The sequence below is a fragment of the Oryx dammah genome, unplaced genomic scaffold (assembly GCF_014754425.2).
Source record: "Oryx dammah isolate SB20612 unplaced genomic scaffold, SCBI_Odam_1.1 HiC_scaffold_13, whole genome shotgun sequence".
NCBI classification, from domain to species: domain Eukaryota; kingdom Metazoa; phylum Chordata; class Mammalia; order Artiodactyla; family Bovidae; genus Oryx; species Oryx dammah.
This window is the reverse complement of record NW_024070197.1, coordinates 54,002,353-54,027,619: the sequence shown is the minus strand read 5'-3', so window position 1 is coordinate 54,027,619 and position 25,267 is coordinate 54,002,353. Positions and strand designations below refer to the sequence as shown.

Sequence of the window (25,267 nt, the reverse complement as noted above, 5' to 3'; positions counted from 1 at the left end):
GGATCAGAGCATCGGGGGCGGGGTGTGTGTGGAGGGAGGGATGTGGTAAACTGGGGCAGCTCTGGAGACTGGATTCTTTCTCCTTAAATGGAGATGGTTTCAGTTTTCTTCCCCCAATTATAAAAACAATGATGTTGACTGTGCAAGATGTTCAGACAATACAAAAAGTCACAAATAAGTAAAAATGGTCTAAATTCTCCAGAACGCAAGCTCTGTTGATATCTTGGTATATGTGTGTGTACCTAGACTCAGCATACATTGTTTTTCTAACGATATTTTGCTCATGTTGTTTACATTTTTTTTATTGAGATGAAGTTCACATACTATAAAGTCGGCCACATAAGACTGAACCATTCGGTGGCATTTAGTGCATTCGCAATGTTGCACAACCACCACTTTTTTCTAGTTCCAAAGTATTCCCATCACCCTAAAAGGAAACCCCAAACCCACTAAGCAGCTGCTGCCTACTCCCCTCTGCATCCCTGCTGCCTGGCAACCACCAGTCTGCTTCCTGTCGTCTGCAAAAATTTCCCTATTTTGGATGTTTCATACAAATATATTTGTGTGTGGAATTTGTGTCTGGCTCATCATTCATGTTGTTTTGTACCTTGCATTTTTCATCAAATGATGTTAAGGGAAATGGCTTTCCCAGTGGCTCAGCAGTAAAGAATCTGCCTGCAATGCAGGAGTCACAGGAGATGCTGTTCTCACCCCTGGGTCAGGAAGATCCCCTGGGAAGGAAATGGCAGTTCACTCCCGTTTTCTTGCCTGGGAAATCCCATGGACAGAGGAGCCTGGTGGGCTACAGCCCATGGGGTTATAAAGAGTCAGATACAACTGAGTGAGTGAGCACGCACGCATGTTGAATATGTTAATATGATGGATCCATGTTCTCTTTTCAAAGACTTCTGTGGTGTTCCAGCGGATTCGCCATTATATATTTATACAGCCTCCTTTGGTTGGACATCCAGGCATGCGCTTCAGTGGACTCGTGGAACTGGGCTTCCCTCTGAAGCAGTCCAGAATTGATTTTTCCCTACCCGCTTCCTGAAGGAATCGGCAGAAGAATGGCTTTGCAAATATACAGAGGCTTCCAAAAATATCCCCCCAAGGAATGAGGAAAAGAATAGCTACCAAATCAAAACTTTAAGGGAACAGTCTTTACCCACGCAAGGCATGCAGTGCTGGGATGTTGCCTTCCGAGCTGTACCGTAGGAACTCTGAAGCAGGCTCGCTGTGCCATCCCCTAGCAGGGATGAAAAGAAAAGATGGAGGACATGAGTTGTCTGGGATATTCGTGAAGGATGTTGTCAGTCTGGAGTGAGCTGAGATTTGACATGCTGTTATTTTCAGCTGAGTGGCAACGGAAGGGAAGGCTGGCTAGGGCTGCAGAGAGCAGGGGCCAGGATGAGTTCTTTCCAAAAGGTGTGACTGGGGGAGGAAGTTACATACCTATATCCAGAGCTGGGGCTGGTCCACAGGCGGGCAGGAGGCAGGACCATGTGAGAGAGGGGGACCCCAAGCCGACAAAGCAGGAGGAATCTCAGAGATTGGGAAGCAACTCCCCAGGCCCAGGCTCCTGGGACAGGAATTTGCCAGAGTCAGACCCAGGTTGAACCTTGCCTCTGCTGCTGGCCAGCTGCATGACCTGGGGTGAGCGCCTTCAGTGTTTCTGGGTCTCAGTTTCCTCATCAGTAAAGTGGGTGAATCACAGCCGTGACCTTAGAGGACTGTGCTGAGAACAGTGAAATTCAGTACCTGTTGACCTAGCACAGTGTTGGCTCACAGTGGGAGCTTAATAAATGCCACCTGCTCTGCCGTAATTAGGAAGGCAGACTAGCCCAAGTTCAGAGCCTGGCGCTCTCCATATGGTGTATGTGCCTCGGTTTTCTCACCTCCACGGTGGGGACACAGGTAGCCACAGGGGAGTGACGGACGCCGCCTTGGGAGACCCTCAGAGAACAGTGCTGGGGCAGCTACTTCCTCTAGGAACTCTGCCAGTCTGCCCCTGCCCCCATCCTCAGAAATGACAGCATTGCTGCAGGAGGGTTTCTTGTTTAAGCGTCTTCAGATCCCAGTTACTAGCAGATCTTGAACTCCTTGGAGGCAGGGATCAGCTCAGAGGTTTATTTAGCATCTGCCTCAGCATCACGCCTAGAGCTTCACACAGAAATAATAAAACCAAGGGATCAGCATTACGGATCTCACCGGTTCCCTCTGCAAACCCCTGCAGCAGGCACTTACTTCTGGGCCCATTTCGTAAGTGAGGAAACAGGCTCACAGAGGTTATTTTCCTTTATGATGACACAGCTGCAGGGGTCCAAGCCAGACTCACCTGGCTCCCATGCCTGAGCTCAAATCCGTGACTGTTCGTGAGGTCACGGCCATGGCGCCGTCCGCCTTGGTACACTTGAATGTGGGACACGGCTCTGAAGTTCTTGCCCCAAAGGAAGAGGAGCTCCAAGGCAAGGAGGGGTTTGGGGTCTTGGCAAGCCTTTGGACACGAAGGCCACTGACCCCAGGTTTATATTTTGGATGCTTTATTCTGACTTTAGAAGGGAGGCGTGTAATACTTGGGCTCACGACCCTTCTCTGCCTATGGCCTTGGGCAAAACTAATTCTCTGAGCACCTGGGGCCTGCCCTGCTGGACTAACGGGACCAGAGACTATGCAGATGCCGGGCGAAGGTGCAAGATTAAACAACACGAAGGGGCACCACGCACGCAGGGCCCGTGTTATTAAACAATCACGAAGGGGCACCGCCCACGCAGGGCCCAGGTGCAGGCTGAACGCGCAGGAGGATGCTTGGCACGTGGTGAACCGCCACTCAGTGCTGCCCATCTCTCACACCTCCATCATCCTCATGATCACAGTTCCCATCAACCACAAGAAAGATGAATGGAGCACCTGCTCTCCACCATGCACGGTCAGAGGTGCTGGGGACACAGGTGGGAAGAAGGCAGAGTTCCGAGGAGAAAAAACTCCACAGTGGATCAATGCACTGTCCCCCCAAGGGTGACGGAGGGTTTGGAGCTACGTCAGGCAGGCCGCGGGGAACAGGATCACCAGCTAAGGGCGTGTGAGAGCAGATACCTGCACTGTGTCAGGGCCAGAGCTGGGCAGGCATCTTGTGCAAAGGCCCAGAGGGGGACCTCAGAGGCACCAGGGCACTAGCCAGGAGTGAGCGAGAGGGCAGGAGGACAGATGGGAGGCCAGAGAAGTGAAGGAGCAGGCCGTGGGAGCTGGGGTCTGACCGTTAGCCCGCAGACTCTGGCCTTTAACCTTTAACTCCCTGGGGACTGGGAAGGTAATCTATTTATTTCGTTGATTAAAGTCTGTTCTTTCTCTTCCTAATCCTTTGTTTGGGACCCTCTGTGAGCATCACCTTGCTTGATATGAAATTATTTTTCAAAACATTTAATCCTTTAATCTGGGCCCCTCGGTGAAATCGGTGATATCTTTATCACCCAGGGCCATCTGTTGTTCAGGCCTCACCATAAATCACTTGGGTGATTTGACTTCTAAGGCGCTTATCTCTTTTGTTCTCTCCCAATTCCGAGAAGCGACATCTGAGTTTTCCTCAGAGAGCCCTGGTGCATCTATATTGGACCTCTCGACATGCCCCCCACCCCACCCCCGTCCCGCTGGGGGCTGCCCTTAGGATGTCACCCACCTGGGAGGCATCGGAGGTGGGAGAAAGCATGTCCCGTCTCATCTCCGGGTTCTGTTAAATTTCATAAATGAGGCTCAATGTGAAAACAGGCTGGGCGGAAAAGCCGGCAGTCCCTTGCCAGTCCCATTCAGCATCCCTGCTCGCCCTCCCAGGGAGGCCAGGGCAGCTGTCACCTCTGATTAGGATTCCAGCCGCAGGGCCCCAACATGGGTCCAGGGTCGCTCATTCTGAAGAAAATGAACTGGGAGTTGATGGCGTAGGATGATGTGTACTGCATGTAGCTTGGAAATTATTCCTGAGGATACAGGAACTGGGGGGTGGGGCGGCCGAGCAGGCGGTGGCAGAAAGGCTGAACCAGAGCTGGAAGATCCAAAAGTTAGAAGGTTGCCCCTTTTGTTTGGGCTTTGTTTCTGCCAGATGTTGGCTTTGTATTCTCTCTCTTTTTTTTTTTTTTTTTTTGCTTTTCACAGATTAAGTAGTTTTGATAAGGGAGGAAAGATGAATTCTCTGGATACAAAGTACTCCACTTAAAACAGATAAGCAACAAGGGCTACTGTACAGCCCGGGGAATTACATTCTGTGTATTTTAATAATGTATCGTTTGAATCAGCCATAAATAACTGGACCACCTTGCCCTATACCTGAAGCTAACACAATACTGCCAATCTATCTATATATATATATTTAAAGATGATTCTCTGAGTGAAGGGGGGCAGACACCCCACCCTCCACAGGCTGTCCCCCACCCCCCACCACACTTGGTCACTGTTACCTTCCCTTCCTGGCCCTCAGTCTTGGCCCCTGTGGGTCCCTGGGAAGTAGTTTGAAAACCACTGGTCCTTGTGACTGCCCTCCCCCACCCATTGGTTCAGTTCAGTTCAGTCACTCAGTCGTGTCCGACTCTTTGCGACTCCATGAATCGTAGCACACCAGGCCTCCCTGTCCATCACCAACTCCCGGAGTTCACTCAGACTCACGTCCATCGAGTCAGTGATGCCATCCAGCCATCTCATCCTCTGTCATCCCCTTCTCCTCCTGCCCCCAATCCCTCCCAGCATCAGAGTCTTTTCCAATGAGTCAACTCTTCGCATGAGGTGGCCAAAGTACTAGAGTTTCAACTTCAGCATCATTCTTTCTAAAGAAATCCCGGGGTTGATCTCCTTCAGAGTGAACTGGTTGGATCTCCTTGCAATCCCAGGGACTCTCAGTCTTCTCTAGCACCTATTCAGAACCTATTCTTGGTGATATGATGCCCCCTACAGGGCACTGGGAGCAGCGCATGGGGTTTGCAGCCACCCTGGTGGCTCAGACAGTAAAGAATCTGCCTGCAGTGCAGGAAACCCGAGTTCGATCCCTGGGTCAGGAAGATCCCCTGGAGAAGGAAATGGTTACCCACTCCAGCATTCTTGCCTGGAGACTCCCATGGACAGAGAAGCCTGGTGGGATTGCAAAAAGTCGGACACGACTGAATGACTAACACACATAGCTGCAGAGGAGGGACGTTCAGACAGCCTTGACCTTTGAGGGCATATGCTATTGTGTAGCTTGCCTTTATTTATTTTACTTAACATAAAGTTTTTCCTGTTAAGTATTTCTACTTGTAAACTTTTAATTGTCTTTAAATTGAAAAAAATCAGTGTGTTCGTGACAATATATGTATTGCAATAAGGAGAAAAAAGTGTTGGCAATAGGAAAAATCTCCCTCAACTTCAGAACCTAATTCTTCTCTCCAGAGGTAATCTTTGACAACAGTTGCTTGTGTATTCTTGCATATCCTTCCAAAGATGTTCTAGGCCTGAATAAATATATGCATATTACATGTGTGTGCATACGTATATTTTATTTATTTTTTTAAATTGTATTTTATTAAATTTTTATTTTTACTTTATTTTACTTTACAATACTGTATTGGTTTTGCCATACATTGACATGGATCCACCACGGGTGTACATGCATTCCCAAATATGAACCCCCCTCCCACCTCCCTCCCCATAACATCTCTCTGGGTCATCCCCGTGCACCAGCCCCAAGCATCCTGTATCCTGCATCGGACATAGACTGGCAATTCATTTCTTACATGATAGTATACATGTTTCAGTGCCATTCTCCCAAATCATCCCACCCTCTCCCTCAGAGTCCAAAAATCCGCTCTACAGATCTGTGTCTCTTTTGCTGTCTCGCATACAGGGTCATCATTGCCATCTTTCTAAATTCCATATATATGTGTTAGTATACTGTATTGGTGTTTTTCTTTCTGGCTTACTTCACTCCGTATAATCGGCTCCAGTTTCATCCATCTCATTAGAACTGATTCAAATGTATTCTTAATGGCTGAGTAATACTCCATTGTGTATATGTACCACAGCTTTCTTATCCATTCATCTGCTGATGGACATCTAGGTTGTTTCTATGTCCTGGCTATTATAAACAGTGCTGCGATGAACATTGGGGTACATGTGTCTCTTTCAATTCTGGTTTCCTCGGTGTGTATGCCCAGCAGTGGGATTGCTGGGTCATGAGGCAGTTCTATTTGCAATTTTTTAAGGAATCTCCACACTGTTCTCCATAGTGGCTGTACTAGTTTGCATTCCCACCAACAATGTAGGAGGGTTCCCTTTTCTCCACACCCTCTCCAGCATTTATTGCTTGCAGACTTTTGGATCGCAGACATTCTGACTGGTGTGAAGTGGTACCTCATTGTGGTTTTGATTTGCATTTCTCTAATAATGAATGATGTTGAGCATCTTTTCATGTGTTTGTTAGCCATCCGTATGTCTTCTTTGGAAAAATGTCTATTTAGTTCTTTGGCCCATTTTTTGATTGGGTCGTTTATTTTTCTGGAATTGGGCTGCATAAGTTGCTTGTATATTTTTGAGATTAGTTGTTTGTCAGTTGCTTCATTTGCTATTATTTTCTCCCATTCAGAAGGCTGTCTTTTCACCTTGCTTATATTTTCCTTTGTTGTGCAGAAGCTTTTAATTTTAATTAGAGCAATCTACAAATTCAATGCAATCCCTATCAAGCTACCAGCGATATTTTTCACAGAACTAGAACAAATAATTTCAAGATATGTGTGGAAATACAAAAAACCTCGAATAGCCAAAGCAATCTTGAGAAAGAAGAATGGAACTGGAGGAATCAACTTGCCTGACTTCAGGCTCTACTACAAAGCCACAGTCATCAAGACAGTATGGTACTGGCACAAAGACAGAAATATAGATCAATGGAACAAAATAGAAAGCCCAGAGATAAATCCACGCACATATGGACACCCTATCTTTGACAAAGGAGGCAAGAATATACAATGGAGTAAAGACAATCTCTTTAACAAGTGGTGCTGGGAAAACTGGTCAACCACTTGTAAAAGAATGAAACTAGATCACTTTCTAACACCACACACAAAAATAAACTCAAAATGGATTAAAGATCTAAATGTAAGACCAGAAACTATAAAACTCCTAGAGGAGAACCTAGGCAAAACACTCCGACATAAATCACAGCAGGATCCTCTATGATCCACCCCCCAGAATTCTGGAAATAAAAGCAAAAATAAACAAATGGGATCTAATTAAAATTAAAAGCTTCTGCACAACAAAGGAAAACATATGTATATTTTAAAACAGGTGCAGAGCATACAAATTGTTCTACACTTTAGTTTTCTTTACAAACCACCATATCTTGGGGGATTGCTCATAAGCAGGTTTTAGTGACTGCATGCTATTGCAGTCTGCAGCAGTACATTATTTACTTGGACAGTACACAGGGCAGAATTTTGAAAAATATATATGTTGGGGGATTGGAGGATCAGTAGTTACAGTGTTTTAGGTGGGAAGAGTAGTTCAGACAATAGCAGGCAGTGGGGCAATCCAGGGTGTTTTTCTCGCAATGACTTACTTTGTCTTTAACTGTGTGTGCACGAGTGTGTGCACGTGTGTGTAGGCATGTGTAAGACCTGCCCTCCAAACACCCTACCCTCAAATCCAGAAACCAAACAGTGTTTCCTGCACAGATGGCGTCTGGGGTCACAGGGATCCAGAGTGGCTTATCTGGCATGACTTCAGCTCTCCCAGTCCCACCTCTACAATGCTTATTTTATTGGCCATGTGTCCATACTTCTTACATGTTAAATAATATATCATATTATTCACTTTTCTGGAAACATGGTGCCTAAACGTGGGAAAATCCTGAGTCAGGCTCCATTAAAATGCACTACGGAGCCAGCACCTAGCTCAAGAAGCAGAACAGGCCCACTGTGTGTGCTCCTGTGACATTGGGGTTTTCTTTTCTTTTTTTTGCTCAGTATTATGTTTGTGAGTTTTATCCAAGTTGTCGTGTGAATTTATTCATTTTGTGTGTGATTTGTAAATTCTCAAAGTTCTATATAAACATATGGATGGATGATAAGTATATATGTATATACAGAAATATACATGTGTACATATCTATGTGTGTGTATATATGTACATATATACCCTTTTATATGTAAATATATACAAATCCGTACATACATAAATACGTCAGGACAGATGCTTGGTTAACATACAATTCTACAGATGCATTCACCTTTTGGCTGCTGCTGGGCTCATCATCAGTGAGCCCACTGTTTGTCAGTGAGCGCCACAGTTTGGGGCTCTTACAAAGAGAAACAGCATCTTTTCGCGATCAGAGCAACCTTCAGAGGGTGGTTCTGCCAATGCCGGGACGCATTGGCTCAGAGAGGCCCAGCGATTCCACCGCGGCGCACAGCACCCAGCACATCCCACTGATGCCCCTTCTTCCCGTAGGCGGAGGAGGTAGGCGGCTCCCGTCAGCCCCGCGCAGACCGCTGCCCACCGCCCCCGCGCTCGCTACCCCCGGGTGCCTGCCAGGCTGCACGCTGCCAGGCCGACTCCGAGTGCCCGCGACACCGGCGCTGCTGCTACAACGGCTGCGCCTACGCTTGCCTGGAGGCCGTGCCGCCCCCGCCAGGTAGGCTCACCCGGGCCGGGGCGGGGTGGGGGGGAATGTGGGGACAGGGGAGGGGGCGGGGTTGGGAGGGCCGGCGCCGCAGGGGAACTGTCCTGCCTGGTGCTGCCTGACTGCAGGAACAGCTGGGCTTAAACCTGGGCCACCTAGGAAATGGAAACAGCGCTCCTGAGGCAAGCATCCAGCTGCATGCAGTGGGTGCCTGCTGTATGTGAGGCTCACCTCTCCCGGCGGAGAACTACAGTCCACAGGACACCCATTCCAGGGAAAATGTTTCCTCCTATGAAGCTGGGGGAGATTGCTCATTTAAAAAATCCAGATTTCCAGCTTTTCTTAAAAATACTGGCCCGCATTCCCTGGGCCACCATCTGCTGCAGCCTTAGGTGCTCCTACATGGCAGGGGGGCCCCTCTAGTTTTCCAGAGACCCCACCAGGGCCACACAGGTCACTCATGAGGCCTGGCCCTGCGGGTATTTGAGATGGAGACCTGACACCTTAGCGATCCAGGTGAGGATGCAGACTCCTGGGTTCAGATCTGCTGGCCAGCTGGTGACAGCCTTATATCCCCACCTGTAAAGCAGGAATGAGAATGCTCGGCTTCAAGAGAGTGCCAAGTCCCGAAGTGCTTGCTCAGCCCCATGTGGGGCTAGGAGCAGGGAATCATGTTCATTGAATCCTAACGGGAATCTCCTTGGGAGAAACAGTTCTCAGGGCACCATCTTCGGAGGGAAGGCGTTTCAGATCCCTTCTGGAGAGATTAGGGAAGGGAGGGGTAGGAAGGGAGCCTGGGGGGATGGGGAGGGAGGTGGAGGTCTCCACTGAGTGGGGAAACGTGCCCTGAGTGGGTAGGATGAGGGTAGGCAGGGGGTTTCTCTCCGTTCTGCTTGGGGCTGAGCCTTTGGAGCACAGAAGTCTGGTAGGACTGCACTGGCAGCCAGAGGCTCTGGTTCCCGTGGGCCTTCATTAGTAAGCTCCCCCCACCCCAGCCCCGCCAAAGCCAAGGTAAGAATGAACACGCTCAGTTTTATTCAGGGTGAGGTCATAGTGATGACAAGGGACTCAACACCCTTAATAATGCTCATAATTACAGTCGGTGCTGCCTTTAAGCACTGCCTCTTGGCCAGGCTGCCTCCTACAGGGGCTTTTACAAGAAGGACAAAATGGCACCCCTCCTGGTGGCGAAAGCACATAAAAGTATGCCCGTCTGGTTGGACAAGTCTAAAAAATGTCCCCTCCTTTGGGCAGAGACAGGGTATAGGAACTCTAGCCTTACTTGCTGCCTAGAACAGGTGTTTTGAGCAGTGCACAAATTGAATAACTGTCCATGACATTCCAAACAGCCTTTCCTTGCACTATCTCATTTAATGCTCACACACTCCCATGGAGTGGAGAGACCATTAATCAGCCCTGTTTTATAGCTGAAGATACTGGAGCTCAGAGAAGCTGAGTACCTTGCCCAGAGTCACCCAGCAGGCAGAACTGGAGCTTCAGTTTAGTCTTCTGACTGTGGGGAAGTATCCACTGCCTTAGGCTCTGGGTGTAGAAATATGGGGCCCCTGGGCCCATGTGTGGAATCCAGTCTTTCCCCCACATCCAGATACCCATGTAGCTCACTTCCTCACCCTCTCAGATCTCGGTCCGGAGGTGATCTCTTTCTCAGGGGAGTTGCTGTTCACCTGCTAAGTTGTGTCCGACTCTTTGGGACCCAATGGACTGCAGCGCGCCAGGTTTCACTGTCCTTTCCCATCTCCCGGAGTTTGCTCAGATTCGTGTCCAATGAGTCAGTGATGCTGTCCAGCCATCTCATCCTCTGCCACCCTTTTCTCCTTTGGCCTTCAGTCTTTCCCAGCATCATGAACTGTAGCTTGCCAGGCTCCTCTGTCCACAGAAACCTCCAGACCAGAGTTGGATCCAGTTGACATACTGTTCTCCAGGGGATCTTCCTGCCCCAGGGACCGGCCCCCATCTCCCGCATGGCAGGATTCTTTGTCATCTGAACCACCAGGGAAGCCCCGCAGGGTAGTTTCCTTCTCTGTGATCATCTTTACTCTGGCCTTGCGGCTTTCCTCTGGTTCCTTACTTCCTTGTGGCTTCAGCTTTCTTTACGGCTCAGTCTAGAATATTATGCTTCATTTGTCTCCTGACTGTTCCCCCGACTTGAAGGTCAGCCCCATGAGGCAGGAAGTTGGATTTGTTTCAGTCTCTGCTATATCCCCACCATGTAAAAGTTACTCAGTGAAGGGGGGACGAATCAGTGAAAGCCTGGCTCTCACTGGCCAGCAGGAAGAGTCGGCAAAGTATTAGTCATAATAATTATAACAATAATGTTCAGCACACGTTGTCTTGCCCTTGGCACTCTTGACCTTTGGGCTTGGATAAACCTAATTGATGGGTGAGGAGTGAGGGGCTGACCTGGGTGTTGTGTTCAGGGGATGTTGAGGGGCACCCCTGGCTTCTCCCCACTAGATGGCAGTAGTAGCCCCACCCCCGCACTGGGACAGCCAAAACCAGTCTCTGGACTTGACTAGATGTTTCATCTAGGGGCAAAATCGCTCCACATTGAGAACTGCTTGTCTAACATGACTAAGCCGCTTATACACTTCCTTGCAGTCTGCTTGTAAGTTCCCTTTCCCTCCAGAGCAGACCCTGAGATAACGTCTTGGGTGGAGGGAATTTATCTAGTAGGTGATCCCAGAAAGTTCTAGTTGGAGAGCAGAGAGGCAAGGCCCTGGGTTTCCAAGCCTTAAAGGTCTGCACATTTATGGGAAGCCTTGACCAAATTTCAGTATTCCAAAAAGTAGGTCAAAGTGTGGGCTTCTCCGGCAGCTCAGCTGTAAAGAATCTGCCTGCAAGGCAGGAGATGTGGGTTTGATCCCTGGCTTGGGAAGATTCCCTGGAGGAGGAAATGGCAACCCACTCCAATATTCTTGCCTGGAGAATCCCGTGGACACAGGAGCTGGGCGGGCTACAGTCCATGGTGTCACAAAGAATTAGACATGACTGAGCACACCGCACACGTAGCTAAGGGTGTATGTTTCCCTATATAGGATGCATTAACACATTTCCTGTTTAGTGAAAAATAGCATTGAAGATGTATTTTCTAACATTAAGCCTGAGGTGATTGGCAAAAGGAGGGAAGAAACAGGAGGCTGGAAATAGAGCTCTGGAACCATGATACCCCTCTCATTTGGAAGTTGCAACAGCTGGTCTGGTCTGTTGCTTCCATTTCTACACCAAGAGCAACCATCTTATAACCATATTGTACTCTTTTAAAGAAAACGCTAACCAGCATTTTTACCAGTTTCCGTCTACGTGCTCTCAAAGGCACTAGACAGCACATCAGTCTCTCTATTTTGTCGTGTTTTGGAGTCAGACTAAAGCAGCGGCCATCAGTAAATGTGATCCCAAACCAGTTTTATTTGATCTCCAAAGCACTTAAAAAAAAAAAATAAATTGCCAACATTTAAAAACGAGTTTTTTTTTTCCAAAAAATACAGACTTAAAGTTTAAGAAAAAGAAAAAGCCACCCAGGGACTTCCCTGGTGGTTCAGTGGTTAAGAGTCTAGCTTCCAATGCAGGGAACGTTGTTTTGATTCCTGCTCAGGGAACTAAGATCCCCATGAGGCAGCTAAGCTTGCGCATCACAGCTGTTGAGCCTGTGCACTCTAGAGCCTGCATGCTGCAGTGAAGCCCCATGTACCGCAAACAAGACTCAGTGAAGCCAAATAAATAAATAGTGTTTAAAGCAACAACAACACCCAGAGGCTCTGAGAACACTGGGAATGGCTGGCCAGAGCCGACCAGCTGCTGACCCGTTGAAGCAGAACACTCTCCAGTTGGCCGGGGTCGTACCCGGCCTACCTTTTTCCTTTATGTTACTTCTCTGTCCCCAGAAACATTTGGGTTTTCAATCCCTGTTTGGGGGTTTGAAGACCTTCCAGTCTACTACATGGTCACGCTTCCTGTTAGAAAATGTATTGGTTAGAGGACAGACCGTAAGGCTGTAACTAAAAGACCCATAAACCAAGCGTCCCAGCCTATGAAATTTTTCCTTCTCCCTTTGGTTAAAAGGCCAGAGTTGACAGATGGTCCATAGCAGGCAGGTGGCTCTGCTCCACAGGGACCCAGGTTTCCTCTGTCTTGTTGCTCCACGTGGTCTAAGTGGGCCCCAGGCTGCAGGTTGCAGGAAAGAGAGGGAAGGGGGCAGACAGGCATCAATGCAAGGGCGAGACAGAAAGCTGCATCTGCGCCCCTGCTCACATCCCACCGCCGGAACTCGGTTTGCAGGGCCGCACCTAGCCACAGGAGCTGCTGGGAAATGTAGTCTCCAGCTTGGCTACCCAGTGCCCAGTTGAAACTTAAAAATCTGTTACTAAAGGGAAGGGGTGAATTTTTTTCAGGAGAACCACGTTGTTTTGTTTCTCCTTCGGGTGGGTCATTAGTTGTGAGTTCCCCCATTCCCAGCGGCTGGGGCATTTCTCGGCTGCCGGAAGAGGGCATTGACGTAACCACGCATTATCTTGTCAGTTCTAGACTGGCTAGTACAGCCGAAACCTCGATGGCTTGGGGGCAACGGCTGGCTCCTGGATGGCCCTGAGGAGGTGTTGCAAGGTACCTGTGGGGTGACGCCCAACCCGGCGGCACAGCCAGGCCCCCCCTTCTCAGGCTGCCCCCAGAACACTGAAAACCAGGGGCAGCCTCTGCTCCAGGAGGCTGCTTGTCCTCAGATACCCCGCCCTCTTGAACCGTCCCCACCCCCATAGAAGAGTGTGACTGGGGCTTGGCCAGCCTCTCAGAATCCCCAGAACACCATAGGCTTCAACTGTCCCTGGGACTGGGGCCTCCTCACTGGGTGGAGAGTTCAGAGGGAGGAGGGTGGGGTTTTCAGATCCTTAAAATCACCATGTGGGTCCATTGTTCCCTGCTCATGAGGCCTCCTTGGGGGCGGGGGTGGTGGAGGACAGTTTCTGAAAGGAACGACAGGTAGGCCTGGGGTCTGGACCACTGCAGGGGTGTGGGTGTGAGTGAACACCTTGCTGTGTGCCGCTCTGCTCTGTGGCTCTGCACACATACACGTGCACCACCGTGTCCATTAAGGTGTGCAGCTGTTCGTGGAGCCCAGTGGCTGTGCTTGGGGCTGTGTGTCTGAGTACTTGTGCAGCTGTGATCATGATGTGTGTGACTATAGATGTGAATGTGTATGTGCAGGGTGTGTGTGTGTGTGTGTGTGTGTGCCTGCGGATATGGCTAATATGTATGTGTGTATGTGTGTTAGGACTTGTGGGGTGGTGCAACTAACTGTATATGTGTATTGGGATTTTGGTGTGGAAGCATATGTGTATGTGTGACTGTAAACATGAACACGTGTGTTTCAAGGTTGCAGGTGAATGGACATTATGTGTGTCATAATGTGTGTGAGGGCGTGTATGGGGTCATTTGACTTTGAGCTGCCCCCGTGTGCATGTGTGTGTGTGTGTGTGTGTGCGCAGAGACCCCAGGCACAGCCTGGCATCTGGGTTGCAGATGAGAGGCAGCCCCTCTGCCCCACTGGGGGCCGCCCCTGAGCCCTCCGTGTGTCCCCCCCGCCCCGCAGCAGAGGCCTGCAGCACCACCGAGGATGGGGCCGAGCCGCTCCTCTGCCCCTCAGGCTACGAGTGCCACATCCTGAGCCCGGGTGACCTGGCTGCGGGCATCCCCAACCGGGGGCAGTGTGTCAAGCAGCGCAAGCCAGCAGGTGAGTGCGGACACCAAGCCCCACCTAGCTCTCCCTGGAAATCCCACGTGGGAGACCTGTCCCAGAGGAAAGCCTGGCCTCTGAGCCTGTCCCCACCCTCCCCCATCTCCCCCCACGGCCCTGCTCCAGGCCACCCCTCCTTCCTCATCTGCACAGGGTGAGGGCAAAGCCCAGCTCGCCACCGCCTGCCTGGCTCACCTTGGGGTCAGTTGTTTCAGATCTCTGAGCCTCAGTTTCCTTATCTGTAAAATGATATCACTTCATGTTGGGTTATGGGGTGATGGAAATCACATATGTGAAGCCAGAGCCAAGACAAGAAGTAAGAGGTGCTCAGTAAACACTGGATAATTTACTTCTATTAATATCTATCTATCCATTATAAACTGCACAATATTTGAGTTGTCCGAGAACCCTTAACTTCCCCCTGCTAGGACCCTTCAGTATGACTTAATTAATATTTGTCTTTGGAGACAAGTCAATAAATAGTTCAGTGAAGGGCCTGAGTAGCGTGGCTTTAGTTTGCATGCTTTTCTCTGAGGTGGGCAGCATGGAAGACAGAGCAGAGGGGGGCTGCTGGGGGGACCTGAAGCCACTCCTGCCTCATGCAAGGTATAAGGTCGAGAAGTTAGGCATGGAATTTGCCAGGACTATGTGCAAGGGAAGAATCGGGCAACCTTGTCAAAGTTGAGCTCATTGGAGCTTTGAGAACACATCCTCCAGGCCCACGCCCCCACTTCAGCATCCCTCAGCCCTAATAGCTGAGGAGAGCACCTCAGTCAAGATCAGGATAGTCATAGTGACCCTGTTGGCCCAGAGAACCCACCACATGCATTTTCTGCCGAAGCATTTTCCCTCTGATTTGAGAATTTTCTTTCTCTGAGGTGTTTCTGGAAAGACGTAGATGTTAAATCTCTTGTACCTTTAGCATTATCATCATTGTAAATAATAAAATTATGAGGCATGGGACTGTTTCAAGGTATCTTGGTTCCTGGAATTCTGAGCTCAATTTGAAAAAAAAGTTGCGTGTAAAAGTTCATAACCAACTGGAAATCTGAGATTTCTCCTTCATCGTACTTGCCGTTAGGCATATGGGTGGGTTCTCCAGCCAGAGCGGCCAGTCTGCTGCATGTGGCATGTAGCCCAGCCTCTTCAGGTCTCACTTTCCTTATCTATAAGCTGGGCCTAGTTAAGCTGGGACTTCGCTGGTGGTCCAGTGGTTAGGACTCCATGCTTCTGACGCAGGGGGTGCAGGTTTGAGATCCCTGATCTGGGAACTAAAATCCCATGTGTTGCGAGGCACAGCCCCCCCCAAAAAAAAAAGTTAAGCTATTTTGCAGACTCTTTGAAGAGCCAATGAGTTAATCCATGTAAACCACGTCTATAGTTTCTCAAGCACACATCTGAATCCCTTCTGTTGGCCCCACTGCTGTCTGTAGACACCACATTGCACCACAGGTAGACCAGGTCCCCTACCATCCTCAGATGTTCAGCCCCAAGGACAGGCCAGCCTGTAGGAACCTGCTGGAAGGAACAGCCCTTTCGAGAAGAGAGCTGGTAGGGGCAAGGGCCGGGGGGCAGGGAGGCGGGCAAGTCAGGAGTCCTCTGAGCTGAAATGTCATTTTTATAACCAGAAAGACCTGGAATTACCAGGCCTTTCTTATCGCCTGATTGCACACATTCAGTTACGTGATCTCCAAGACCAGGGTCAGTCAAACAAGTTCAGACTGGTTCTTGAGGAATCAGACCAATTCAAAGAAGACCCACTTGGAGGATGGAGATCAGCAAAGGGACATTCAGGTGACTGCACAGATGGTGCCTGAAGTTGACGGAGGCCCCCCTGGGTGCTCCCCTAATCCTCAGTGCAAGCCTGCAAAGGGAAAAGTATGACCACAAGCAGCGTCGAGTGTGGTTAAGACTGTAGGCCACACGACATGTATGAAATGAACCTTAACACACAGTCACATACGCTCAGCCATGTCTGACTCTGCGACCCCATGGACTGTAGCCTGCCAGGCTCCTCCGTCCATGGGATTCTCCAGGCAAGAATACTGGAGTGGGTTGCCATTTCCTTCTCCAGGGGATCTTCCCGACCCAGGGATCGAACCTGGGTCTCCTCCATTGTCAGGCGAGTTCTTTACCACTGTACCACATGGGAAGCCCCTCCAGTATACAGTAGATGCAGACAAATACTACTTATATGAGGGACCTAGAATCATTGAGTTCATAGAGTCAGAAAGTACACTGGTAGATGCCAGGGGTGGGGGCGGGGGTGGTATCGGAGCCGGGGTGAAGAGTCAGTATCTAACGGGGACAGAGTTTAAGAAGGAAAAAAATTCGGGAGACGATGATGGTGAGGGCTGCATAGCAGTGTGAATGTACTGCGTGCCACTGAGCCGTACAGTTAAATATGGTTAAATAGTATGTTTTATAGTATGTGGCTTTTACTACAATAAAAAAGCATTAAAAAATTATTTTCTGAAACTGGAAAAAAAAAAAGCACTGTGAAAAAAAAGAGACTGCAGGCCACTGAAATGGGGCTCAAACCCTGTGGCTTTCTTCCCAGATGACCTTGGGCAACTAATCTAACTTTTCTTAGCCTCAGTTTCTTCATCTGTAAAATGGAGCAATTGGGGGTCCCCATAGTAAGTGCTTCTTGGGGTGGTGATGGGCTTGGATTAGAGAATACTGCTAAAGCCCTCAGGTCAGCACCTGATAGAGTAGGTCCTCAACAAATATGCACTGGGGTCACCTGTCTTCGGGAAGAGGGCTGAGCCTGTCCACCCGTTTCCCGCTCAGAGGAGTGATCAGAGCCTTCTGGATGGAAATGTAAATGAAATTTCCCCTCATCTCATCCCCAGAGGGCCACCACTTTGCAATAATTGTTGATAATTGTACAGGACTTTGGAAACATCTTAAATTCCAACAACGTCCCTTGGAGCAATGGTCTTGGGGAGGAGAGGGGCACTCCCATCCTAGGGTAACCTAGGAAGACACTTCTGGTTTTAAGTTTTTTTTTTTAAAGACATATATTTGAAGTAATTTCTGACTTACTGAACAGTGGCAAGTACAGTCCCTTGGACCCTCCACCACCATTCATTAGTTGTTACTGTTCCTTCTATCGTACTTCTCTGCCTCTCCCCGCAGCCCACACCTTCCCTCTGTATAAATCTGCATAGGTATTTGGGGGCAGTACCAGAGAATAAATTACACCTCTCATGCCCACACCCAAGATGCAAGTCTCTGCTGAGAGCTGGCTGCTTCAGGGGACTGAGGGCCATTCTGAGCTCAGTCTGGACCCTGACCCTGGAGGAGTTCTCATCTTTCTTGAGAGGAAGATGAACATGGGCACAGGCAGCAGATCTGATTTGTTGGAGAGCAGAGTTGGGCTCCTCAGTGCATATTTGATTTACTTATTACAATAAAGAAAATTATTGTTTTATTTTATCACTGAAGTCTGATTTACAGCGTTGTGTTAGCTTCAGGTGTACAGCACAGTGATTCAGATATACACATGCATATTTTATGTATATATATGTATATACTTTTTCAGGTTGTTCTTCCTTAGAAATTATTATTGGCTGTCCAAAATATTCATTTGGGTTTTTCTATAACAAACATCTCAAGGAAAAGCCTGGACTAAAGTGTTGAGCAGGGCTCCTTGTACCATGCAGTAGGTTCTCACTGGTTATCTATTTTATATAAAGAGGTATGTACATGTTAACCCCTAAGCTCCTAATTTATACCCCCTCCCCAGTACATCTTCTGAGTGGCTTCCATGCCACTCCGAGGCTGATGGGCCTCCACGCTCCCCTCTGACAAGATGACTTCACTGACGCTGCCTGAGGATAACGTGGTCACGCAGTCCTGAGCAGGGGCTCAGATCAGTTGATTTCTTTTGTTAAAGGGACAGTTTTGGTAAACACACCTGGCACGAAGAGGGCATCTATTTCTGCACAGATCACAGTGTCCCTCCCTTGGCATCAGGAACTAGAATCCATTCCCAGGGAGACGGGAGGAGCAGGAATGTTTCAGAGAGCCTCGGGCCTGGAAAAAAGTTGTCATTTGCTTGGAAAATTGTTGTAAATAGTAGTCACTGAGATAGCTGATAAGCTGTCTGCCAGAGGCTGTGGATCGGCCTTTGGTTCTGTCGCCTTGAACAGTAAATGTCGGTGCTGGCCCTGAACATCCTGATGATGGTTAGGATCTCCAGAGAACAGAACGATTTTTACTGAGATATGATTGGAGTATTAGTTCCAAGTGCACAAATGTGATTGACCTGGTAGCCATCAGACAAGGCTCGTGGGTGGAAGGGGAGGGGTGAGTTGACAATACCAATTAAGTGAACCGTCTGCATGAGCTGGCCAGATTTCTCCACTCTGCCACATTACATTTCCCCAGCTCCTACCAGAGAGTGTTTCACTGCCCTGATTGTGGGGTGGGGTGGTTGACATCAGCAGTGGGTATTAGGTGGTGGGGATTCTTAGTAATTTGAGACAAATAAAATTACCTAGAGTTGACCACTTTTTACACACAAAAGTGGCTGTTTTGTGTGGTTCCTGATAATCTTTGCTGCAAGTCTGTGTTTCCAATTAAAGCATTTCTCTTAATCCTCGTGATAACTTAAGAGGTATTGATTTTATGCCCATTTCCTGGTGGAGAAAACTGAGGCTCCAAGTGGGTTAGTGAGCAGTGGAGTGAAGTTTCATAACTGAGTTGTTTTGTTTGCAGCAATGACTTTCAAGTCTCTTGAAAAGACTCAAAAACTGCTGCTTGCTTTCCTTGTGAATGTATTGTGTAATGACATTTGCTGAACAATATTTTGGAATTTGCTTCCAGTTAATTTCTTAAGAGAGTGGTTCTCAAACTTTATATTAAAAATAATACTGAGGGACATCCCTGGTGGTCCAGTGGTTAAGACTCTGCACTGCCACTTCAGGGAGTGTGGGTTTGATCCCTGGTCAAGTAACTAAGAGCCTACATGCCGTGTGGCACGACCAAATAAAAACTAACAACTTAATTTTTAAAAACACTGAGAACCCCACAGAGCCTTGTGTAGGTTTTGGCTATGAGTATTTACCATATTCAGAAGTAAAGCTGAGACATTCCAAATATTTGGCTGATTCTTGTTGATATAGGGCCTCCCTGGTAACTCAGCTGGTAAAGAATCCACCTGCAATGCAGGAGACCCCGGTTCAATTTGTGGGTTGGGAAGATTCCCCTGGAGAAGGCAACAACTACCCATTCCAGTATTCTGGCCTGGAGAATTCCAGGGACTGTATCGTCCAGGGGGTCACAAAGAGTCCGACACGACTGAGTGACTTTCACAGGCACAACACGCACAACACATGTCGATATATGGCAAAAACCACCACAATATTGTAATTATCCTCCAATGAAAATAATTAATTTTTTAAAGTGACAATGATAAACTCACTATGTCAGAAATAGTATTTTTCTTAAAAATGGCTCTGTTTTCCAACACACACACAAAGTGGGCAGAGTGGCATGGTTTTACATATTTGCAGTTGTAATATGTGTATTCAGAGGACAGGATCTTCATGTCTCCATCTGCATTTGATGGGCTGCAGTATCACACATAGCTTCTGAAAAAGTCTACCACACACTTGTGAGAGAATGAGAGTGAAAAACACGAATCATTTCTTATCACTGTTATGAAAATAGTTTTGACCTCATAAACTCCTTGAAAGGAGCTTAATCCTCTCATTTCTTTTCCAGATGGTCGATTCTTACGACAGAAATTTTACAAAGAATACCCAGGTAGGAGAAGGCCCATTCTTTCCTTGCAGAGGGTACTAAAAATGGTGGTGGGCATTTCTGGGGTGAAGAAGAGAAAGAAGCCCTATGGGCTGTCCTGAGAGCTCCAGTCTGAAGCTGCTATGAAGGAAAATGACTATATTCCACCTGGTGGTTCTTATGCCGTCAGCTGGCCCTTTGGGGATCAGATGCTAGGAAGCTAAGATGCTTCTGTTGTGCAAAATCTCTCCTCCAACCTGAGCATTCCTCCCCGCGGGTGGGAGCCACTCCAGGCTGGGACTGGGGCAGCAGCTCAGGGATGGCTTATAGAGGGCAGGTTTGGGGAATAAAGGAGACACCCTGTGGTCTGATGGTGGGCAAGAGGACTTACAGCAGACACAGCTTCATGCTAAACATCAGAATGTAGGACTCGATGTGCAAAAGCTCCTCCTACTTTCATTCAGGGAACATCTGGTTGACACCATCTTTCCAGCCAGTCGTCCGTCCAGTTATCCACTGATCCACCCATTCATGCAGTCATCCATCCATCCAGTCTTCCACCCATCCAACCATCTAGTCTTCCATTCAACCATCCAGTCCTCCTTCCATCTTTCCATCCATCCATCCCATCTTCTATCCATCCATCCATCCAGTGTTCTATCCATCCAGTCTTCCATCCATCCATCCCATCTTCTATCCATCCAACCTTCCATCTATCCATCCATCCATCCTGTCTTCCACTCATCCATCCATCCATCCATCCTTCTGTCTATCCAGTCTTCTATCCATCCATCCAGTCTTCCATCCATCCACCCATCCATTTCCAACCAGTCTTCCATCCATCCACCCATCCATTTCTATCCTGTCTTCCACTTATCCACCCATCCATCCAGTCTTCCATCCATCCAGTCTTCCATCTATCCACCCATCCATCCTTCTGCCCATCCAGTGTTCTGCCCATCCACCCAACAATTCATTCAATCATCCATCCATGTGTTCTTCCATTCATCTACTATATATTTTTTTAAGAATTGACAGTACATATTTATGAAAGGAAGGGGACGACAGAGGATGAAATGGTTGGATGGCATCACCAACTCGATGGACATGAGTCTGAGCAAGCTCTGGGAGTTGGTGATGGACAGGGAAGCCTGGCGGGCTGCAGTCCATGGGGTCGCAAAGAGTCAGACACAACTGAGCAACTGAACAAACTCTCTATTCTGTGCTGGAGGTTGAGGCTACATTTGTGAATATGGCAGATCCAGTCCATGGCCTTGTGCAGCGAATATCAAGCAGGAAATCACAAAATGAATAAAGTCCAAGCAGTTATTTGGTGACTGCAGTGATCAGGACCACTGAGGTCACATTCAGGACACCATGAAAATAGATGGGGATGTAGGGAAGGCTTCCTGAGGAGGGGACATTGAAGCCCAGTATGAAGAATAATAAACAGTGGGCAGAGGATCAGCAGATGTGAGAATCGTGAGGATGAAGCAGCTCGGCCATCACAGTAGCCGAGCACGTCATGAGCACAGGGTCGGGGCAGGGGGCAGGCAGGGAAATGTCAGGAGCTGACAGCAGACTACACAGGCGGGGGGCCCTGGGGAGGAGGGGGAATGGCTGCAGGTGGGATTGCTGCTGCTGTTGCTGCTGCTGAGTCGCTTCAGTCGTGTCCGACTCTGTGCGACCCCAGAGACGGCAGCCCACCAGGCTCCCCTCTCCCTGGGATTCTCCAGGCAAGAACACTGGAGTGGGTTGCCATTTCCTTCTCCAATGCATGAAAGTGAAAAGTGAAAGTTGAAGTCACTCAGTCGTGTTCGACTCCTAGCGACCCCATGGACTGCAGCCCTCCAGGCTCCTCCACCCATGGGATTTTCCAGGCAAGAGGACTGGAGTGGGGTGCCATTGCTGGTGGGGACGAGGGGACCTCATTTGAGGGAGAGGAGGGGTTAGAGCCAGGCTGAGGCATTTAGAGTTAGTTTGGCTGCTGAGCTGTGAGCACCTGAGCAGGAATCCACACACCTGCCCTGACCGCCCGATTCTTTCTGCAGAGGGCGCCTCCAAGTATGTGGCAGAACATGGACAAGGACATTAGAGGCACTTTCAATAAAGTGACAGCGGTGGGTAAGTGGGAGATGTGATCAGTCAGTGACAGCAGCTGGCTTTGGGCAACCAGGTATCTGAGGTAGCTTTCGTCACAAAGTTGACCGATAGGAAAGCAAGAAAAGGGTTGACCTGTGGGAAGAATGTGAAAATGCCCCTGTAATTTCAAAGTGAACACGTGAGCGCCTTGGGTGTAATCAACAGTGGAAGTTCCTAGAGCCCGTGACTCTGAACCCGAGGGCCAGTCTAGTCTGTGACTGACTTTGCGTTCCTTGGCGATCAGCAGACACGCCCTCTGCTGCCACAGGAACTTGGCCGTCTGTCCGCCTCCCTCTGCCACGCGGTACTACCCACGGCCAATGCTCAGGCATGAAACAGGTGCCCTGTGGCTCCACAGTCACTCGTGGGAGTCTCCAGTGTGCAGACATGGTGCTGGGGGGACGCCGTGGATAAATCAGGGCTCCTGTTCTCAGGGGCTGACATTCTCATAGGAGACTAAACCCGTCTACCAGCAGGCCAGGCACAGCCTGCAATGGTGTCATGAAGGGCGTTGGACAGACAGGTGATGTGAGGCAGGATAGGAGGGGACTGCTTCAGGCAAAGGTCAGGAAGGTGAGCAGGTGACATCGGAGCCAGCATCTGACACGGGCATCCAGGCAGAAGGAGCCAGAAGGGCAAAAATCCCAGGGCAGGAAAGATCTTACTGAGGAGCCCCATGGAGGCCCCCGGGGTGGGAACAAAGTGGTGTGGGCGGCCGGCTCCAGAGGTGATTGGGTAAGAAGGCACGGCTACACTCTCAGGCATTCTTCAAAGTGAGAGACAGGCGGATGTAAAGATCCAGTAAAACCTGTATCTTTCAGCCAGTAAAACCTGGACACCCACCCAGCGCTCTGAAAGCTCAAGTCTGTGCATGGTAAATAGAGCCTCCTGAAAGCAGGCGACTTACCCCTGAATGTCCTTGAAGGGCAAACATCAGGTTTCAGGTTCCAGAATCTTCAACTGTGAGTCCTGCAGGAAAAGCTAGAGCCCATGAGGATTGATGCCAACATATCTATTACCTGCTGATGACAGGAACAGTCCTTGGAATGGCTCTGACCCACTTGAGTCTGTGAACCTCACATGGGGAAGTGCTGGGACCAGTGGGAAAGAGCAGGGCAGTGAGAGACGATGTAGGATGCCTCTTAGGAACCAGCTGGCCAGAACTGGGTTTAAACTCCTGCTCCACCACCAAGTGATCTTAGGCTAATGACTTCCCCTCTCCAAGCCTCAGTTTCCATATCTGTAAAATGGGAGTGAGGAGGAGGGATGCATTAGGAACTTAAATGAGATGGGAGAGGAGATCAAGATGGCAGAGTAGGAAGACTGGGAGCCCGCTTGCCCCCACGAATGCATCAAAAATACATCTGCACATGGAGCAACCCACTGCAAACACACTGGAAACTGGCAACAAGACTGTAGCACAACCAAGGTTGTAAGAAAGATCCACATGGAGTCAGATAGGAAGGTGGAACCCAGAGAGACTTAGCAGTGAGTCAAGAATTGAGTCTTAGCAGAAGCTGGCATCTTTCAGGGTGCTTCTGGTGTGTGAGGCAGAACTGGATGACACATACTTGTGACCCCATGTTCTTGGGTTCATGTTCATTCCTTCTTTCCTTCCCTTTCAGCCTGTCTGCAAGAACATTCCTCCACTTTCTGCTGAGCCTCAGAAATTATTGGGTAAAAAATGATTTGACCCCCAAGGTCATGCCCAGCCTGAGAGAGCATGACCCCAGCGGTGTTTGGAGACAGGGCCCCTGGCTCTCAGCCTTGGTGTGGCCCAACCTGGTGGGGTGACTTCATGGGAGCCACTCACTAGCTTCAGGTTCCTGCTTTATCATCCTGGAAATGAGGCCCTCCTAGTAGTCCCCTTGACCTTGCCACCCCCCAGATCTGCCATGGGAAGAGGTCACTGCCTTTGGGAGCTGTGTGAAGGTACAGGTTTCTTCCAGGTTTGACTCTGGGAGACATGTACACATCCCAAATGTTCTTGAGTAAGTCTGCTCATCATAAAATGGAAATGAACTCAGCTGCTCATGTGTGATTCATAGTTTTAAGCACCTGATGACCTTAAATTGATTGTGCTGGAGCCGTGGAATCTGAGGGTGGGAGGTGGTGGGTGTGGTGGGGATGAGCTGTCTGCTCAGCTCTGCTTCTGGACGCCTGGACTATCGGGGCTACATGCATACCCTGTCGGTGTGGGTCCCTCTGAAGCAGACCCTGGGAGAAGGATTTATTGATTTGGAAGTGATTTTAGCAGGAAGGTTCCTGGGGAGAGCTTGCACAGACCTACCAGGTGATGTAAGGTGGTCTTGCGGAAGGAAACTTTGGTGAGACCTGCCCCCCCCGCACGGTGGTCCTGGGGGCAGCCTGCATCCCCTCAGGGCCGGCTCCAGGGGCGGCACCCATCACGTGCTCAGAATGGCCTCACACTTGGTTTAACAAAGTTGGGCAAGGGGCTGCATGTTCGTTTTGCAAATGATTAAATGGGTTTGAGTCCCACTGTGGAGTTGGCCCCATTAGAGGACAAGGGAACTGAGCCCCACTCAGTGGTGGGGTAAGGGCTGCTCCTTGGGGGAGGGGTTGTCAGTTCCAGGGGCAGCCTGGAAAGGACCCCCAGAGAATGCAAGCAGAGCCCTGGGGGCATCTGTTACAGAATCCAGATCTCAACCGTGACTGCACAGAAACAGACACATATCCAGAGGCTTTGGGGGGAAGTGATTCAATTCACCCAGTAACACCTCACCCCCCCATCTCTGTAAGACACCCTCATGGTGACTGGTGGATCAATGGTCAGTCATTTGGCAGGACTTGACCTTTTGAATTCTAAGAGGGGCTTGTGTGGAGACTTCTGAGTATCCGTATTGTTTTATTTATTAATTTTTCAATTGGAGGATAATTACTTTACAATGTGGTGGTGGTCTCTGCTGTACATCAACTCAAAAAAAAAACTGTGAATAAAACTACCATATCACCCAGCCATCCCCCTGCCATGCACCTCC

General features: G+C 49.1%; 1 protein-coding gene across 2 annotated transcripts in view; it reads left to right on the top strand.

Annotated features, from left to right (window-relative positions):
- WFDC1 (WAP four-disulfide core domain 1) overlaps positions 1–24,294 on the top strand; it is a 29,186-nt gene extending 4,892 nt beyond the window's left edge. Inside the window, exons 2-7 of one of the 2 annotated variants that reach the window (XM_040253993.1) lie at positions 8,458–8,641; positions 13,166–13,249; positions 14,232–14,372; positions 20,109–20,150; positions 22,178–22,246; positions 23,894–24,294. In XM_040253993.1, coding sequence (XP_040109927.1) covers positions 8,458–8,641; positions 13,166–13,249; positions 14,232–14,372; positions 20,109–20,150; positions 22,178–22,221 — 495 coding nt within the window. In that variant the 3' untranslated portion in view covers positions 22,222–22,246; positions 23,894–24,294. Of the gene's footprint in view, positions 1–8,457; positions 8,642–13,165; positions 13,250–14,231; positions 14,373–20,108; positions 20,151–22,177; positions 22,251–23,893 lie in introns of both variants that reach the window. The other variant, XM_040253992.1, reaches the window with a different exon arrangement.
- The last annotated feature ends 973 nt before the right edge of the window (positions 24,295–25,267 follow it).